Source organism: Sorex araneus, chromosome 7 (genome assembly GCF_027595985.1).
Source record: "Sorex araneus isolate mSorAra2 chromosome 7, mSorAra2.pri, whole genome shotgun sequence".
NCBI classification, from domain to species: domain Eukaryota; kingdom Metazoa; phylum Chordata; class Mammalia; order Eulipotyphla; family Soricidae; genus Sorex; species Sorex araneus.
In genome coordinates this window covers 33,491,846-33,512,502 of record NC_073308.1, presented here as the reverse complement: position 1 = coordinate 33,512,502, position 20,657 = coordinate 33,491,846, and the positions used below count along the sequence as shown (strand labels likewise).

Below are 20,657 nucleotides of genomic sequence, written 5' to 3'. Positions count from 1 at the left end.
GTGACTACTTTTAAAAACTATCTGGGGACCCAACAAATATGCTGAAAGGAGTAAAATCAAACAGTAGATTTGGGTGGCGGGATGAAGAATGCTCAGTAAAAAAATGTAGGAAATTGAGCAGATCTTTTTGTGTGTGTGTGGGCTTTTTGGGTCACACAGGCAATGCACAGGGGTTACTCCTGGATCATGCACTCAAGAATTACTCCTGGCAGTGCTCAGAGGACCATATGGGATGCTGAGAATCAAACCTGGGTCGGCAGCGTGCAAGGTGAAAGGTTTACCCGCTGTGCTATCTCTTCGGCCCCAAGTGAGGAAATCTTTTGGGGAGTCTATTTTCTCATCTTAGAAGCTTTGCTCAAGAAAAGCAGAAAACAAGGACCGGCTTCCTTTTCAAATGATGCCTGGTTATGGAAAACAAAACCTCCTGACCCTTCTCTCTCACTTTTATTTATTTTTTTTTACAAATCTTGTGATGATTCAGAAAGACTGAATTCATTCTACGAATAAAGGATTCCACAATTTATACCTCTTTTGTAATAAGAGCCCAAGACCACTTGGTGTGGCAGACTGATACCCAAACACGAGGGGAGCCAAGCCAAATCCTAAAGATTTCTCTTGAATCAAGCACTGGTTGTGAGCCTTCGAAGCTCGACTTTTCATCACAGCAGAAAGCCTGTGATTATGTTGCTTTTACAAGTTTAACTTGTAATCACTGCAGTAGGAACACAGCGCACCGAAGTCATCATTTCTAAATTATTGGCAGCCAGCCTCTCCCTCTCGCAGAACAAGAGTGCTTTGGCCCCAGGGAAATCTCTCCCATTCTCAACATGCTTAATGAAAAGACACTTTTTTTTTTCTGGTCTCTCCACTCACTTGTTGCCCAGTAACCAGGAAGATGGAGCCTTCTTTCCCGTGGACCACTTGTCGGTAAATGTGGTCTAGAATTAAGAGCTCACTCCAGCAGTTCTGAAGCAGTTTCATTTGGTCATCAACCTGTAAAAAATAAAATACAAAATAAATTAGTAACAAGGCTCTTCACGCTCCTTGCTTTGTTTTGGCATCATCACCGCCTAGGGGAACTTATGACAAGCAAGGAAAGGGCACTAACAGATGCTCAGAATTGACCTCATGCTCCTGAAAAAATCATTATTTTCATTTGAAATACTTTTTAGGCCACAGAAAAATACTTAAGCTGAGTATTTATAATCAATCGACTGCAAAGAAAGGGCTTTCCATTAGGGGGGTCAAGCTACCATTAATAGAGCTATTAGAGTTTGCTGACGAAACTACAGATGCCTCACACTGTCCTCTCCAGACCCCGTTACAATGACCCCAAATGGCCCAGGCTTGTACACCTCCAGCTAATCCACTGGCCTAGAGCAGAAACGGTGAGTAGTGAGTAGCCAGTTGCCAAAATGGAGGGGATTTCCATCAAAGACAACTCATACCACAGCCAGATGGCTCCTGGAGAGAGCAGCAACTGGCCACTATTGCCATCAGAAGCAATGGAGGTCCAGGCTGTGCAGGACAAGCCACCAAATGTAGAAAACTGCCCCCAAACTCTCAATATTTCAGGTTCCTGAGCTGGAAAATGGCTAAGGCATAGAGGACCTCACCGAGAGCACTTCTGGGAGGGTGAGGTGGAAACTTCAGGCCTGGACAAATGGTGCCCGCCATACAAACCTGTGGACATGAGTTCCACACCCTGGTGTCCCACATGAGTCAGGCATGGTCTGGGCAGCTCTGCAGTTTGCCCCTGGAGCCACGGTGCTGCAAGCTATTTCTAGCAACATCACTGCCACCCACCATGAGTACCATAACCACAACTTGTGTGTGCCTTCATGAAAGCAGGGAGTACCTGTATGAACAACCATAGTCAGTGAGCCTCTTGGTTGAGTGTGTCACCCCAGTCTGATGTGCCACCTCTGGACAGCACCACACAGGCATATGGGCAGCTCCTCGGGACCACAGTGGGAAGGAAAGGAGATGGAAAAAGCAAAGAAAGTGCAAGTGCTGAGTCCTGTCAGGTCTCCTGGCCATACTCCACCCCGTGGTCTGGGGGACAGCATTCTGCCATCCTTCAGGCCAGACACCACGCACTGCCCATGGGTTCACGGTCAGAGAATGGAGGGAGCACCCAGCCAGTTCTATGCCTGTTCTGACAGTTCAGTTTTTGCTTTGTATTGTTGACCCATCCCAATCGTTTTGCAGTGATCATATTTGTGCATACACGATGCATTTATAAAAGTCATGTTTGAGGGCTGGAGCAATAGCACAGCAGGTAGGGCGTCTGCCTTGCACGTGGCCGACCCGGGTACAATTCCCAGCATCCCATATGGTCCCCTGAGCACCGTCAGGAGTAATTCCTGAGTGCAGAGCCAGGAGTAACCCCTGTTCATCGCTGGTGTGACCCAAAATAAGCAAAAAATAATAATAATAATGTTTGAGGACAGGGTTGGAGAGATAGTACAGGGGTTAAGGACCTTTCCACGCACGAGGTAGACCCTAGTTCATCTTAGCCCCACAGATGGTCCCGTGAGAATCGCTGGGAGTAACTCTGAAACACAGAGCTAGGACTAAGCCTTGAGCATCACTGCACGTGGCACCCCAAGCCCAAATAGTAACAACAACAATAATAATGCTGACATGGTGTTTAATATTTTAAAATTCCTTGTGCTTATTGTTTTACATTTGATTCATAAAAATGCCTGTGAAGTCAGCAGAACGTATGTCATATTTAATTTACAAATGAGAAAGTAGGTCTTAGAGAGGTGAAGTGGTCTGTCTTAGAACAAGAGGTACTAGAATTTTCTAAAACAAATTCACTCATTCTTTAAAAAAATGTTTCTTGTTGTCTGAACTAAAGAAGATGGTCCTCAGGGGCTACTCCTAGCTCAGGAATGGGGCTTTGGGGGACCATATGGTGCTGGGGATCAAAGTCAGGGCTTCACACAGGCAAGGTAAGCACTCTTACTGAGTCACATCCCCAGCCCAACATCACTGTCACTGTCACTGTCATCCCGTTGCTCATCAATTTGTTCGAGCGGGCACCCAGTAGCGTCTCTCAGTGTGAGACTTATTGTTACTGTTTTTGGCATATCCAATATGCCTCGAGGAGCTTGTCAGGCTCTGCTGTGCAGGCGAGATACTCTCAGTAGCTTGCTGGGCTCTCCAAGAGGGGCAGAGGAATCAAACCCGGGTCAGCAGCGTGAAAGGCAAACGCCCTACCGCTGTGCTATCGCTCCAGCCTGGAGCAACATTAAAAAAAAAAGTTTGCTTAGGGACCAGAGACAGCGATACTGATTCAGGGCTTACTCTTGGCTCTGCACTCAGAGATCACTCCTGGTGGACTCAGGGGAACATAAGGATACCTGGGATTGAATCTGGGTTGGCCAGATGCAAGGCAAGTGCCCTACCCGTTATGCTATCACTCTGACCCAGCCCCAAACACTCATTTTAAAGTGGTGAGGACTTTGAAGAATTGGGTGATTCTTAGGAAATCTCCACAGATATATTAGAAGTGTTTCTAAGCAAGGGTCTGATTTTATTTCTCATGTCAAGGCCACAGTGAACAGGATGCAGAAAAGGCTGAACTCTGAGTGAAAACAGGACCTAAGGTACAATTCTACACTTCTTAACCACAGAAGCTAGCGGCTCTCTATGCCTTGTTTTTCTCCTCTTAAAAAATAAAGAGGTGTTGCCTGGAGGATGAAATGAGAGGATAGAGGAGAAATCCCCTTGTTGACTGGAAATCAGCGCCTGAGGGAAGAGACCACCACAGAGAGAGAACAACTGGGAGACAGCATTAAGTGTGTAGAAAGAGGGGAAAAAGTAACAGGAGAATTTGAATCAGGCCCTGGGAGCAGGAAAATGCATTTCCATCCATCTCCATCAGAAAGATTTCCGACCAGTAAGTCTGTTCTGCCCTAAAGGCCTTCAGGTAAACAGATTTCTTTGAGGTCCAAATGTCTGAGGCTGAGAGATGAGCCGGGACACAGCAGACCTGGCCACATAGAGAAACACTCCCCTGGGACCCTGTGTCCAGACAAACAAAAGTGGTTTTGTGACAGTGGAAGCTCATTTTCTTCCATGGGAGTCTCCAGAATGTGCAATGATGCCACAATCACGCTGTGGGCAGAAGCCACGGAGATTTACCATCCCACCCCCCATCCCCGCCAACAGCTGTGCCCCCTGCCCCTCGCCTAACCCTCAGCACCCAATCCAGACTGCTGGTCAGTGCGGCTCAGCCAGGGGGGACAGCAGAGCAAGGGATACTTTGCTCTACAGGGAACTTTCCAATTGATTAGTTTACGGAGCAATGGCACGACAGGTAGGGCGTTTGCCTTGTATGCGGCCAAGCCGGGTTCGATTCTTCTGTCCCTCTCGGAGAGCCCGGCAAGCTACTGAGAGTATTCTGCCTGCACGGCAGAGCCTGGCAAGCTCCCCGTGGCGTATTCAATATGCCAAAAACAGTAACAACAAGTCTCACAATGGAGATGTTACTGGTGCCCGCTCGAGCCAATCAATGAGCAACGGGATGACAGTGCTACAGTGCAGTGCTATGGTGGTCATTTTGTTCCCTGGTATTTTGCGGGGTCTATGTCAAGCTTTAGATATATTGTTAGCACTTTTTTTCTAGGCAAACCATATTTTGTTTTTTGAGATTAGCCCTCCAGAAAAAATAATCAGACACCTTCATGTTGCAAATAATCTCAAGATGGGTGAGGAAAGGCAGACTCTACCACGTGCATTTACGAACACGGGGAGGGAATGTCAACTCAAGAACCTGTCTGTGGGGCTGGAGCGATAGAGGGGTTAAGGTACATGCCTTGGAAGTGACAAACCTAGGCTTTATCCCCAGAGTCACAGGGTCTCCTGAATATCACCAGATGCAGCCCTGGAAGTCCCCCCAGTACCCCTGAAGTGACCCACATCATCTCAGCACTGCAGAGCCTGACAGCACTGAACCCCCAGACCCTCGAATTGAACCCCAGGCTTGGTTGGCTGAGAATCAGTGGGAGAGATCCACAGCTTCCTGGGCACCACTTGGAAGATTCAAAATAAGAAAAAAAGAAAAGAAAAGAAAGACTATGAGACAGAGAACAGAACTCAAAAGGCTGGTGTGGAGACTTTGACATAGGAAGTCTGGGCTTTGTCCCCAGTACCACAGACTAAGCAAACAGGCCAGATGCAGCTCCCCAAACACGCAAACCAACAAAATCACCTAGGTAGATAGCAAGGAAAAGTATTGTTCCCATTTTGCAGGTGGATAAATAAAGGAACTAAGAGGTTGTCTGTTGGCCACTAGAAAAGGACAAAAGGTGAGTGACCATTACAAGCACCACATTTTTCTGGAGTCATTTCATTCAGGGCTTCTTCCTCTTTGAGGAATGCTCTTCTACCCTTCATGTACTACATGAAAGAAATACTAGTGGCGCTAGAGCTGGCCAGCATGAAGGGGTGCGTTGTAAGGTAAGAATCTGCATGGAGCTTCAGCAGCCTCAAAAGAGAAGTCTTACTTTAAAAGAGAACTGCAAGGAACTGCAAGAAGTCCTCCAAGGACACGCTATTTTTTGTCTGACATTAAGAAAAAAAGGCACATAGTTTTGTTTGTTTTATTGGGGGAAAGGTGCACATCTAGCAGTGCTCAGGGATTACTCCTGGGTCTGTGCTCAGGGATCACTCCTGGCGGACTTGGGAGTCATACATTCCTCCTGGGCTTGAGCCATCTGGGTCATCTGCAGGCAGGGTAAGTGCCATCACCTCTGTCTTGCTTGAGGCGAACCAGGGTTCAATCCCGAGCATCACACACTCCCTCAAGTTGTTCTAGGCGTCATCCCTGAGAGAAAAGCCAGGAGGAAGCCCCAGCCACACTCCCTTCACCCAACCCCTAAAACAACCATAAAAAGGAGAGGTTCTTAAGAGCAGATGTTGCCCTACAGGGAAGGTTTAAGAGGGGCGTCTGCTTGACTCCCCCACAAGACTATCAATGCAGAGTAAACTGCGCTGGGGGTCTTGCTTTCTCTGAGTCTTCAGATGATTGGGCTTGACCATGAAGGATCACTTAATTTCAAACTGTACTTTATAAAAAGCCCAGCATACACATTCTCCGTGAGATGTTTCATGGAGACGTGACGGCAGAAACATGGACCAATGCACTAGTAACCCCCACTGCATGGATTCAAGGTAGAACTAACATAGGACCCGCACTCTGCACATTGCCACTTTCTCAGTTGCAGAAACGGGTTGCCACTTTCTAGCTCTGCAAGCCCTTCCCAACCTCTCCCTGCAGATCAGTCCTCCCACTCCCCGCCCTTTCTGTGCACCTCCCACACACCTCCTACACAAATAAAGGAATCAGTGAACCAAAGAAAGGGGAGGGGCACTCAAACATCTTTCCCTGAATGGAAGAGTAAACTCTACCACTTTTCCTTCGAGACATTTTTGCAGTTCACTTACTTGTCTTGGGTCCCCACCTGCAGTGCAGGCGTGTCTCTTAGCCACAGGGAAGTAATCAACGGATTCCCGAGGACCTGGTAACCCATTACCTAGACCCCACACAGCTGGGGTGAGGAGCAGATGCTACCATCTACCTTAGTGTCTAAAAGTCTAAAACAGGTCTTGATGGTTGAGACCCAAGGACACGTTTCTCAGATGGGGGCCACCGCCAGGATGCAGTGTCCCTTCCTGTGCATCTCCGACCTCCCAGGTCTGCAAAGAATGAGTGTCTGCATTGCGGGAACTCGTCCCTGACCTTTCTCACATGAGCCTGCAGCCTTGGGCCCTGGGCATGTTAACAGCCCTCCTCCTCAGCCGCTGAGCCCTTGTTTGAACCCTCCCAGGGGAGCTTGGCCAGGCCAACCTTTCCATTTCCTCCTCATCCATAATGGAGCAGGCGAGCGTTGAGCTCCTCTGAAGGCATGCAGCTTCTTGTGCACGGGGTGAGTCTGGAGGCAGCTCTATGCATCAAAGGACAGGGCAGCGTTTATGACGGACTTGCTCTTATCTCTAGATAAGCAACGCTGCCAATTCTGAAGATACCTTCCTTTAGAAAATTGAGTGATCGGAGATCCTGGGCCAGGTGAGGGGCGAGGAGAAAAATAAGCTACTACTTGTGAGTAAATTTCCCAGGCATTCAAGTTGTCAGGAAACAAATCTGGGGAGCCTTTGGAGAGCGCAGGAGGAACACTGATGGAGTGGAACTTCCATTGGCTCGGAGAACCTCTCACGAGCAATGGCCCCTCATACAATCCTGGGCTATCAGCGGCAATAAAAGGGCTTATCTCGGAAGCCTGGTGACTCCAAAGAGAAACTATTCACACAGATATTAGAGCTGATGTTCGGGAGCAAAGCGCACTTCCCACTTCCCCGCTCTGAGGCGGAGAGCCATTAGCAGGGTGTGCTTTCTTACAGGACCCGGATTACACGGCAGAAAGACGTGCCAATGATCTCTCACAGCCTCAGCAATCTTCTTAAAACCCCTGTTGGCCCTGTCCTCTTCACTTCACAACAGGACAGCCACCAAAGAGTTGTTTCCCGGCTGAGCATTATGGATCACTGGACTGGAGCTACAGCACAGCAGGTAGGGTGTTTGCCTTGCATGAGGCAGACCCAGGTTTGATTCCTCCGTCTCCTCTCAAGAGCCCAGCAAGCTACCCAGAGTACACCGCCCACACGGCAGAGCCTGGCAAGTACCCATGGTGTATTCGATATGCCAAAAACAGTAACATCAAGTCTCACAATGGAGACATTACTGGTGCCCGCCCGAGCAAACTGATGAACAATGGGACGACAGTGCTACAGTGCTACTCCTGATATGTCAGGCCCTGTGTGAAAAACCGTGGGGTGGCACGTGACTGAGATACTGTGTCTGCCATCAGGGAGCCACATTGTCGGCAGAGGGGCCAGAAGGGAAATTCTTATTATGATTCCATGTCTGTGAGAAGCTGGGGACCCCCTGGAGGCATCCAGAAGCATCAAAGGGGGGTGTACTGGAGCAGCTCTTAATATCGCAGATCACCTAAAAGGCTCTCACGAACTCTTGGAATAAAAGTTTCTCAAGATAAGCGCCTGCCATAGGGGCAGGTTGAGGGGTGGGAGGTGAAGGGTGGTGGTGATGGGAGGGAAACGGGAAACACTGGTATTGGGAGACGTGCACTGGTGGAGGGATGGGTGATGGAACACAGTACCACTGAAGCCTAATCAGGAACAGTTCTGTAAGGGTCTATCTCACAGTGATTCAATAAAAATTTTTTTAGGAAAACAATTCTCTTGTCCCCTTAGAATAGAAGTGTCAGTATCATAGATGGTCCCCAAGAACTGCCAGGAATGTTCCCTGAGCACAGAGCCAGGAATAAGCCCTGAGCAGGCCAGGTGTGGTCCACAAACCCGAATAAATAATTTTTTAAAAAAGTTTCTTCACAAAAGGGAAAATGATGTGAGATCTTTTGAAGCTTCTGTTTTCTTCCTAAAGAGAAAAGAGGGTCCCCACAGGAGGGTCTCTCTTCCCTCCAGGTGCCTTTGGCACTGTGACAAAGCTCATGTTTATACGGGTCAACTGAGCCGAGGAGAGAAGAACCAAAACCAAAACCAACCCACCTCCACGAATTAAGGGCACGGGAGCCCTCTCGGGCCAGCTGCTGTAGTCCTTTGACTATATAAAGAACCCGACGGTTATCTGCGCCCTCTCTAATAAATAGCTACAAAGTCCAAGAAAAAGTGATTTCACATTAGCAATGATTAAACAAGCGCTCACAACAACACTGTACAAGAGAAGTTAACGACAACCCTGCCAATTGTGGCACTACCCATAGGTTTATGAGTGGGTCTTCCCTGCGGAGATAAGGGAGGCAAGTGCTGCCTCTTTTCCCAGTGGGCGGCCCTTGCCCTGTGGCACAAACACTCCTCTGTACACACCCTGTCAGGGGACTGAGCTATTCTGGCCTCTTTCTATGGATTCCCTCCCCCCCACCCCCGCCCTCAAAGGAATCACAAAAAACCTTTCCCTTTCTGGGATCTAAACTGTCTTTGGGGTGAAGGAAACGGGGATGACCTACGGGTCTCTGCCCTTCTATTCCATTCCCACCCACAGCCCTTCTGACCTACCTCATCTCACCTCCCGCCGAGGTCAAGACCAAAGTAAGTCCGTATGGTTCTCCCTCTTGCTTCAGCGCATCAGACGGTTACTAAGGCTGAGCTGTGTCAGCAGGTCATTGGTCTAGCCAGGGATGTCTTCCCACTTCCTAGGATGCACTTGGTAGTTCTCTACCCACTTGGCACGAGGACAAGGCACTGAGCAGGGTGCTTGCCCATGACCCTTCAGTCCAGCTGGCCCAGGGAAGCCAGACACCAGGGAAGTGAAGGAAGGTAAGTGGCTGCCATGAACTGATAGCCCTAATCTCCAGGGATAAGGCCACTCCAATGCTGGCCCAGCACGATGAGGTGTAAAGTGAAGGAGGGGAGCGGTGGCTGGGAAATGAACCTATCTACCAGCAGAGGGAGGAGACAGAAAACAAAACAGACTGGCCCTCGACTTCCTCAATCCAGAGAACTGTGTGTGAGACAGGTGAAGAGAGGGAAAAAAGAGAGACAGAGAGACACAGAGAGACAGAATGTCTCAACCCCAGGGACCCCCCTCAAGAAACCACTGTACACTCCAGTGTCCCGGGAGTGGGCACTCAACTACAATGGGTAGACAGGAACGAGTTTAGCACCTCCTGTGAAATATATCTGATTTGTTCTAGATCATCTTCTGTCAATAAACAAGAACGCTTAGATTCTGACCACACAAAATGTTGATTATCAGAGGGGCATAGAAAGGGAGGCAAGAACTCAATACCTTTATTGCGAACCACAACACCTAATTAGAGAGAGAGAACAAAAGGGAATACCCTGCCACAGTGGCGGGGTGGGGTGGGGGGAGATGGGACTGGGGAGGGTAGGAGGGATGCTGGGTTTACTGGTGGTGGAGAATGGGCACTGGTGAAGGGATGGGTTCTCGAACTTTGTATGAGGGAAACAAGAGCACAAAGATGAGTAAATCTGTAACTGTACCCTCACGGTGATTCACTAATTAAAAATAAATAAAGGAAAAAAAAAAGAAAGGGAGGCAAGAAGAACAGGTAAAGGGAGCAGGTTTGATAGTGGTTCTACAAACCACTAGAGCTTTGGTGGTGGGGGAGGGTCATGGTGTGGTGTATACACATATTCAAGTGGGAATCTAGACTCCCGAAACTTGTAATATAGTGGGTTATAAATCAATTTAAAACACAATAAATTTCTTTCAGAGTTCAACGCTTTCAAAGATAAGTTTCATTTACCCAGAATATTCATATGTATATTGTATTCATCACCTTATTACTAAGATGATGAATACAATATTACTTCAAATAAAGATGCCCTAATGTCAGGCATTTAATGTTAGAACATTTTTTCATTTCTCTAAATGTGAGATGGCATAAGTGAAAGATATGTTTGAGGCTTGGAGACAAGACTGCTTTGATAATGGGAATGTTAAGTATCATCCCCAGACACCAGAATATTCATTAACATACTTATTTCCAACAGAAATATAGCAACATTCTTAGAATTTTTCAAAGCAAAATGCAAATTTTGGGTAGCTTTTTATTCCTGTTACCTAATTTTCAAAAGGATGCCGGAGCAATAGTACAGTGGGTAGGGCATTTGCCTTGCATGCAGAGGGTCTGGGTTTCCCCAGAACTTCAGATGGTTCCCTGAGACTTCCAGGAATTATCCCTGAGTACAAAGTCAGGAGTAAGTTCTAAGCACTACTGGATGTAAACCAAAGACAAACAAAAGAACGTGTCTTGCTGAAATATCAACTAATTAATAAGCTAATCACATTTAGGGTTCAAAAAGAATGTATACACAGCAGTTCCAATAGTCTTTTCTGTTTAATTTTTGTATACAGTCATGTATAATTCATGAGATATGATCAAGGTAGACACAAAGAACTAATGAGACTATTTTCCTTATGACATAGAATTCATCACATTGCATGGCTTTAAAGTTAAAAATGTACAGAGGTGGGGAAGGGGAGTTTATGCCACTCACAGGAAGCTGGTTATGTCATACTTCCCTGGTGAGTTACTTTGGTATGATGATTCAACAACCATCAGGAAAAAGGATTCTTCCATGAGATCAAGATCTTTTGCAAAGTAAAGAAGTTAGGAATCAGCACAGGATAAACTTAATGGCTGCCTGAGTCCCAGATTTTGCAAGGTTGGTATTAAAGAGGATAGTTTGTATGGTAAGCCTGGAGATCTTGCCATACTATTGACATACCCCAGGCAACAACAAATCTTATATATACCGTGGCTGGATGCCATTAAGATCTATTCTTATTCTCGGGGAACTCACAAGCAAATTAACAAGAATGACCCATTGTAAAACAACTCAAACATGTTAGCATGAGTGTTGAACATTGAGAAACCAACCATTAAAAAATAAGTGTACATATAGATCCATAATGAAATAACTGGAGAAAGGGTGATAAAAATTACTCATAACTGAGTTCCTTGTAGCCAGAGCACCATTCCCCACAGGATGCACACTAAGATGAGATGAAAATCAAAGCAGCGGGCTGGAGATGTGGCTCAACGGGCTGAGAGCACACATTGCATGCAGGAGGTCTAGGTTCAATTTGGGTACCAGGGAGTCCACCGAGCACCACTCGCCAGGAGCAGCCCTTGAAAACATCCAGCTGTGTCCCCTGCACCTTGACAACAGTAACAACCAAGACACCAAAAGTCAAAACAGTGATTCTCATCTGGGGCACCCTGGAGGGAAGCGGGTGAGCTCACCACCCACCCAAACAGAGCCCTGTCAGCCTCAAGCCTCCACACTCCACAGTCACTCCCATGCTCAAGGTCGGACTCCACTGCTGCTCAGGAAGGCGCCTCATCCAGAAATTGATCAGTTGGGGCCGGAGCCATAGCACAGCAGGTAGGGCCTTTGCCTTGTATGTGGCCGACCCAGGGTTCGATCCCCAGCATCCCATATGGTCTCCCAAGCAGTAATTCCTGAGTGCAGAGCCAGGAGTAACCCTTAAGCATTGCTGAGTGTGACCCAAAAAAAAAAATGATCTATTGAAAAACTCAGGTACGTGAATTTTGTGACCAGAATCTCCAGGCTCTCAGGAAGTTGGGGATGAGCTACCTCCTTCCATCTCCCTGTTTTTCGGAGAGCCTGGAGTCATGCCCATAAGTTGCCTCAGGCTGGCACCAAATAAGCTCATTAACTGACCATGATCCAGAAACTCATAAATATATCTTGAAAGAGATCAACAAGCTGCGGAGATGCTTCCAGATCCTAAAATCACCCCATGCAAAATTTTAGAATTCTCAAACACTACACCACTAATATACTAGGAGTAGCACACCACATTGTATGGGATGTAAAGTAGAAGGCAATCAATCTTGATTTAGAAAATACTAACACACAGCCTTAACCTGTAACAAGATGTTAATAATCTCTTATACAAGGGCTTACTAGCTCTATGGTGAGACACAATAATATTCAGATACTTTCCTCTAAGGGAAAAATTTTTTTATCATTTTTAGCTAATTATTCATAAAAAGCAATGTAAAATAAATTATTTAGGGCCTGCTATTGGAGCAGGCATGAGTGGTGGTTGGGAAAATGGGAAATACTGGTGGTGAGGAGGTTCAGGGGTGGTGGGATTGGTGTTGGAATATTGAATGTAACAAATCATAAAAAACTTTATAAAATAAATAATTAAAAAACCAAAGCAGTTATTTGGAAAAACACCCTCCCCTAGTATTCAACTCCTAAAAAAAAGTTCTCTGAGGGTTTTTTCCCCAAGGATTGTAGATGGTGAAGTCTATCACCAACTGCAAAAAAAGACACAATATTTAATTGTCGGGTGTTCCTTTTAGAATTGGTGGCAGTGCCGAGAGAGGAGCCTAGGAATCTGGGTCCTTGAACTCAATTTTCTCATGAACTATTTCATTCTAAAGATAAACAGACATAAATCAGAAACAGAATTTCTATTTACATACATGGGGTTCTTTCATTAATTGTCCAGTTCAGAAGCATTCAACACTGTGAAGGCAATAGATGAGCTTTGAGGTTGAAAACCTGAGTTCCCGCCTTGCATTTTTACCATGTGAGTTTGGGCAAAGAACTCAGACTCATTCTATCTCACTATTGTGGTTTCTGTTCAATGAGCTCAAGTAAATTTGCCTGGCTCAAAGACCTACCTCAGCCCCTTCATCCCACATGAACCTAAATAAATCAAAGATGGTAAAATATAAGAAATGCTAACCAATGTACAAAGGAAAACAGTTGGGGTGATGGAAAAGTTTGATGAAGTAAAAAAAAAAATTCTTTAAGGACAATTGCCCTTTTCCAGGGCTTTCCCTGGTTGGTTATTGTTTATTTATGATTACTACCTGTTTCCTGTTTCTCTACTTTAGAAAATCTCCTATGTGTAATTAAAGCAATGTTCTCCATGTCTGACCAGGAAGATAATACTCAAACAATAAGGACAGATTCCTTTAAGCATGTTGTATTTTCTTTGGGTTGGTTGGAAAGTCCAGAATAAGAATGTCATTTTCAGAGCAGGGCAATGGGTATTTTCCGAACACTCAAACATTCGATGGAAGACCTTGAGGGGTGAGAGTGGAGAAGGATCGGGTAGGGCCACTCCACTGGGCGTGCTCTGTGACTCCCTTTAGTTCAGCAAGAAAATTCCTCCTTTGCAAACTGCATTTCACAGCTGGGGTGGGGGGCCGGGGGGTAGAGTTCTTAGAACTTAATATGTCCTTGGGTTCTTTTTGGCTGGCTAAATTAATCAGGCACTTAGCCAAAGAAAGGAGGAAAGAACCCAATGGCTTAAGTATCACTTACCAAAAATACAGCCTAAATTAGGGCAGAGGCAGGAGTCCCCAGGGACCATTCAATGATGGGAATTCTCTGGGCACAAAAGGCTCCTGGGAGAATTCTTCTACCCGGTTCCCCATTGACACACGAAGGACCTACTCCCTTTACACAATTTAAGTTTTCCCTGAAGGACACGGTGCTAAGTGCTTTCAGGAACGGATTCCTACAATCAGGCAGGGCAATTGAGGAGCACGCTTAGGTCCCCAAAGCCTCAACCTTCAATTGTGGGGTTGCTCTAAGTACACCATTAATTTTGGCTTTGTGTAAACACAATCAGTGGATTGTAGGAAATATTCGTTCCAGTGTGAAAAGCACAGTATTACCTACACTAACAGCTCCTGACCAATGTCCTGTCTCAGTACTAGGGTGGTGCTCCACTTTCTGCCTAAGTTAAAAAACAAAAGACATCTCACAGACACATGACATTATTCTATTCTGTATCATACCCGTTCTTGCACTGATGTAGGTGCTCAATTAACATTTGCTGAACCAAGTCTCCAGTTCATCAACAATGGGGGAGAGTGGTGGTACAGCTCTATATCCAAATCACAGAGTCAACAACAATGGAAACATAAAACCCAAGTGCAACCACCAAACTTTAAATTGTGCCTGTTGGGGTTGGAGAGAAAGCACAGCATGGAGAACGCATGCCTTGCACATGGCTGTGTCCGACCGATACAGGTTCAATCTCCGTCACCCTATATTCCCCTCAAGCCTTCCAAGAGTGATCCCTAAGCACAGAGCCAGGAGTAAGCCCTGAGTACTGCCAGATGTAGACCCCCCCCCAAAAAAAATAACCCCAAACACCCAATCAATACATAAATTGTGCCATCTGAGGTAGCAGGCTGGGGGTGTGGAATGACCTGCCAGTGCTGGTGGAGGGAAGCTGGCACTGGTGGTGGTGTTGGTGCTAGAACTCTGTAGCACTGTAGCACTGCTGTCCTGTTGTTCATTGATTTGCTCGAGTGGGCATCAGTAACATCTCCATTGTGAGACTTGTTGTTACTGTCTTTGGCATATAGAATACGCCACGGGGAGCTTGCCAGGCTCTGCTGTGCGGGCGGGATACTCTTGGTAGTTTGCCAGGCTCTCCGAGAGGGACGAAGGAATCGAACCTGGGTCAGCCGCATGTAAGGCACATGCCCTACCCTATGTGCTATCTACCCGCTGTGCTATCGCTCCAGTCCTAGAACACTAGATGTCTAAAACAAACAATAACTTTGTGAATCACAGTTCTTTAATAAAATACAAATAAATGTTGCCCAGTTAGTACTGACTAAGTCTGCTGAGGACCTTTAAGGCCACAACTTCATTTCATAAGCCAGGTTGGGGCTTGAGGGGTCATTTCTGTACTCAGGCGCCCATCTACTGTGAGTCAGGGGTTCTGAGTCCCCCACCAGCACCCTCTCTCCCAGCCTTGTTCCTACAGGGGGGAAGAGCAACATCATCTGTGCTCTACACGTTTGTTTTTGAATCTCGCTTTGTCCCGATTTTTTTTTCCCACAAGGAAAGACATGAAAGATAACTAACTGTTCTATTTCCAAGGTCAAGAAGTTTGTGATTTGAGAAACAAAGTCCTCTGGAATTACAAAACAAAAACCAAGCGACCAAACAAGAGAGCCTTGGGCATCCCAGGACAAAAAATCTAGAGGAAAGATGGTGAGAGTGACTTGGATGAGAAATGATTGAAGATGAAGCCTGAATTTGATCCCACAGGGGCCCACTGTGTGTCAGGAAACTGGCCAGGGGTGAAGCAGAATCCAGAATGGCAGAGTTGCGAGGAAGCAGCCAAGCCGTCTTCACAGCGTGAGTTTTCATTCTGCCTTTTGTTCTCCAAGGGGCCACACCTGGAGGTGCTCAGAGCTTACTTCTGGCTTTGTGCTCAGGGACCATTCTTGGTGGTGCTCAGGGAATCCTATGGGGTTCCAGGGATAGGACCTGGGTCCGGGGCGTTAAAGACCAGCTCTACCTGCTGTACTATCTCTCCAGCCTTGTCTCTGCAGTTTGCAGAACCTGGATGTTACAACACAGCTGCCTAGACTCTCTCGCAAGCGGGGAAGTCAGATCACAAAGCAGCACCAGCCCCGGGTGTGGAAAGGCTAGAAGCCACTGTCCACAGCGGTGGCTCTAATTGCCTTCTGGGCCTTGCCATGCAGGACAGGTGTCGGTCCGTTGGTACAGAGAGATTGGAAAATATTTTTTTTTTGAAAAACCAATCCTACCTGCATGTGATCTGGGGAGTCTTTTTTTCCCAGGAGCCCACATGTCCCTTACCAGGAGGTGCCACCTGGCCTCCTGAAAAAGGAAAGGTACCGTGCCGAACAGTATTGGGAGAGCCCTGCCCTTAGGTGGCCCCTGGAACCGCCTCTCCTGACCTCTTACCCTCCCCTGGTTCCCTCTGACCTTCCCTGAACTCCCTTGACCTCCTCTGACCTTTTGTGACCTTCCCTGATTATCCCTGATCTCCCCTGACCTCATCTGACCTTCCTTGACCTCTCCTGACATCCTCGGACCTTCCCTGATTCCCCTGACCTCCTGTGACCTTCATGGCACTGCCCTGCCTCACGGTGCCCTGCTGTGTTGTCACTCTGGAGGCAGGATAGCCCCTTCCTGTTTGTCCCCAATCCAAAGGTAAACCAAGTCATCCATAATCCCTGGGTGCCGGCCCCTTCCTACAACAGCCAGCAGAAAGCATGGGAAGCCACAGATTCCACCAACCCTGCTTAGAGGCCCAGACTTAAAAGTGAGGAGTGGAAACACGATCTATAATGTTGCTCACCATTGGTTTTGGACACTGTTTTAGTGGTCTGCTGTGGACAGTGAAGAGAAGAAAGCACTGTGACACCAGCTGCAGGACGTGTAGGTGGGAATCAAAAGTCACACAAGGCAGATTTCTAGCTTCTACCAGCTACCCCATGTGCAAAGAGGGTGTACCTGACCATCAGCTCCCATCACCTGCCTTCTATTATTCTTTCTCAGACAAAGGGAGGGGAGGAAAGGTGGGCTACGATGCCACCCCCCCAAACACACACACATACACATACACATACACACACACACACACACACACACACACACACACACACAAAGACTTTCATTCATCCCCATTTCAAAGATAGAGGCAGGGCCGGAGAGACAGTGCTGGCAGGTGAAGACACTTGCCTTGCATCCAGCCAATCTTGGTTCTATTCTAGCACCTTATATGAAGCCTCCAGCACAACCAGGAGTGACCCCCAAAGTGAGTCAACAAAAAGCAAAGACAGAAGCATTATCGTGCTCCAGCTGTGCCCAAGGGACAGCTGGCAACAGTCTCCCCAAACCAAACCTTGTTTATGCTCCATATTTTCTATATTCCCTCAAATTATATGAATAAGAGGCGGCAGCTGAATAGGATGATGAAAGATGCCTGACAGTGTAGCACAGCCCAGTGCCCAGGGGTTCAGAGAGAAGGGCCTGAAAAGTCAGCTGAGAAGAGAAATTCACGGTACTGACTCCCTCATCCCTTTCCCAGTGGAATAGGGGAAATAGCCTTCGGATGAAGGAGTGCCTCTCTGCTGGGGGAGAAGACAGATTCCTTAACAATGAGGAGAGAATAAAAGAAACCATTCACTTCCCAGCCTCCCACACATGACACTGTACTCAAATGAAGCGATCTGATATATTTGTATTTTATCTAAGTATGAACTGGAGCGATAGCACAGCGGGTAAGGCATTTGCCTTGCATGCAGCCGGCCTGGATTTGATTTTTCCATCCCTCTTGGAGAGCCCAGCAAGCTACCGAGAGTATCCCACCTGCACGGCAGAGCCTGGCAAGCTCCCCGTGGTGTATTTGATATGCCAAAAAACAGTAACAACAAGTCTCACAATGGAGACGTTACTGGTGCCCACTCGAGCAAATCGATGACCAATGGGATGACAGCGCTACAGTGCTACAGTGCATGGGTCACATATAGATGGAGGTGGTGGGCTGTTATGTTGGAGCTGGCTGGTGGATTCAAGTTAAAAAAGAAAGAGATTCAGCCAACTCATAAAGTTGATTCATTTGTTAAATGAAAGTGACTATCAGCTTGGAGAAGACACAGCTGAGAGCTGGGTTATTGTAAGATCTGTCCCCGCAACAGTGTATATCACAGAGTCGACCAGACAATTAAGATCCTCTTGTGTTGGCATGCTAAGAAGGCAGAAAGATGGGGTGGATTAAAATAGTAGCAACATGGGCCTAAGTTCTTTTAAAAAAAAAAAATAGTCTGTCACATCTTGTGTATTTTTTAAATAAGGGAAAAATTTATTTATTTGTTCAATTATCTTTTTTTTCACAGTTTCAAAGTTGTTCACGATTGGATTTCAGTCATACGATATTCCAACAAACATCTCTTCACCAGTGTACATTTCCCACCAACAGAGTTCCCAGGCCCCCTCTTCCCACCCCGCACGCCCAAGGGTTTCCAAGTCCAACACGCACTTCTTTGTTCACATGGTTCCTTATGACCAATTAGAATGTTTTCCTGCCAAAAATATTTTTAAAATTTATTTAATTAAAAAAAATGTGGAAGGGTGTAGGAGGATAGACAACACTAAGCAACACTCAGGAATCACTCCTGGTGTACTCAGGGGACCGAATGCAGTGCTAGGGGTTAGCTGCATGCCAGGCCAGCACCTTGCTCACTGTACTATCTCTCCAGCTCCCCAAACCTTCTTTGATTAGGATACAGAACAGAGACAGGGATGATGAAGCAATCAAGAGGATTTGATTGGAAAACTGCAAGTTTCCCTCAAAGCCCCTCTGTGCAGAGCTAGATGCCAGAGTTTCAGCAGAACTGTGCTACCTACCCCACTGGACCCCTTTCTTTGTTCAAGCCCCCCGACACACACACACACACACACACACACACACACACACAACTCCTTCTGCACTGCCCATTCCTTTATTCCTTTCTCACTAGCAGCCTGAACCCTACTAACCAGGCTGAAAGCAAGGGATGGGAGGTTTGTTTCCAGAGCTCCAGAGGAGCTCAAAACCTGAACAAAGAGTGCATCTCATGCCCACATACGCTAGGCCAGAGACAGGCTCTGCCATCTGGAATTTTACAAAGACATCAAAAGGTGGTATTTCACAGAAAAATAATTTCATTTTACAAAGACATCAAAAGGCGATATTTCACAGAAAAATCATTTCATTTCAGTGTGCAAAGAGGTGCTTCATAGGTGGAAATTTTTGAAATACCCATTCAGGGCTGGAGAGAGAGAGAGAAATCAGAGGTCGGGGCACATGTTTCTCATGCAGTTCCAGGCCTGGGTTCGAGCCTGGAACCGCATAGTCCTCCCTCCAACCATGGAGGCTGGACTAGTCCCTGAGTACCACCAGATCTGCTCTCCTCATCTTCTGCCCCACAGAATGAAAAAAAAAGAAAGAAAAAAGGAAAGAAATATCTACCCAAAGATTGGTTGCAATTCCATGTTTAATTCCATTTCAAGGTCGGCCTAAGTTACAAGCCTCAGAATCAAGTTTCATTTCCTTTCTCGAGACAAGATTTGGGGGGTGGGCTAGAGAAATAGTACAGAGAATTGGGTGCTTGCCTTGCACACGACCTACTGGGTTAAATCTCCTGCACCTCATATGGTCCCCAAGCCCCACCAGAGTGATCTCTGACTGCAGAGCCAGGAGTGAGCCCCAAGCGCCACTGGGTGTGGCCCCAAAACCAGAGGAAGGAAGAAAGAAAAAAAGAAAAAGAAAGAAAGAAAGAAAGAAAGAAAGAAAGAAAGAAAGAAAGAAAGAAAGAAAGAAAGAAAGAAAGAAGGAAAGAAGGAAAGAAAGGATGCGAGAGAGAGAGAGAGACAAAGAGAGAGAGACAGAAAGAAAGAAAGGAAGGAAGAAAGGAAATCTGAATAAACCAACTAGAAAAATGAAGCCTGAGAGAAGTTTCTACAAGTTTCTTGCTTTTCCAGACCCGACAGGGATTCCAGATGAGAATGGGCTCGTCACCACTAAGTGCGATGAGAATCCTGCGGGTGGGAACTGAGCATGCCGTCGGTTTCCAGGCCACAGCTCCTCTGGGAAACCACAGCGAAGAATCAGCAGGGGTGCGGGTACTGGTGCCCGGTTTGAATCTAGAAACTTTGCTTATTTTCCAGCAGCAAAGCCTTTGCTTGCTGGCGTGTTTCTGCCTCACTTCCAGGACTCCCACAGTCCATTATGAAGACAGACACAAAGGTCACATGAATGTTTTACGACCTGGGTTCAGCATGCCACTCCTTCCTCTGCTTCTGCAATTAAGCAATCACACTGGCACAGGAATAGTGGAGGGGGTGGGGCTGATAAAAGGGACTGGGGCGGGGGGTGGGGGACGGGTGCTGTATAGGTATAGTGTACGCACACTATATGGGTACGGCAGGTAGGGCACTTGCCTTGCACATGGCCAACTGGGTTCAATCCCCGGTATCCCATATGATCTGCAGTAATGCCAAAAGTAATGTCTGAGTGCAGAGCAGGAGAAACCCCCAAGCAGTGATGGATATGCGGTCCCTCCCCCATAAATAAATAGATCACTGTATCACTGTATCACTGTCATCCCATTGCTCATGGATTTGCTCGAGTGGGCACCAGTAACGTCTCCACTGTGAGACTTCTTGTTACTGTTTTTGGCATATCAAATACACCACGGGGAGCTTGCCAGGCTCTGCCGTGCGGGTGGGATACTCTCGGTAGCTTGCCGGGGTCTCTGAGAGGGACGGAG

At 46.8% G+C, this 20,657-nt stretch overlaps 1 protein-coding gene across 1 annotated transcript in view; it reads right to left on the bottom strand.

Annotated features, from left to right (window-relative positions):
* The window catches only part of NR5A2 (nuclear receptor subfamily 5 group A member 2), a 130,846-nt gene that overhangs the window by 60,816 nt on the left and 49,373 nt on the right, over positions 1-20,657 (bottom strand). The window contains exon 4 of the mRNA XM_004610012.2: positions 874-993. Coding sequence (XP_004610069.2) covers positions 874-993 — 120 coding nt within the window. The remainder of the gene's footprint in view (positions 1-873; positions 994-20,657) is intronic.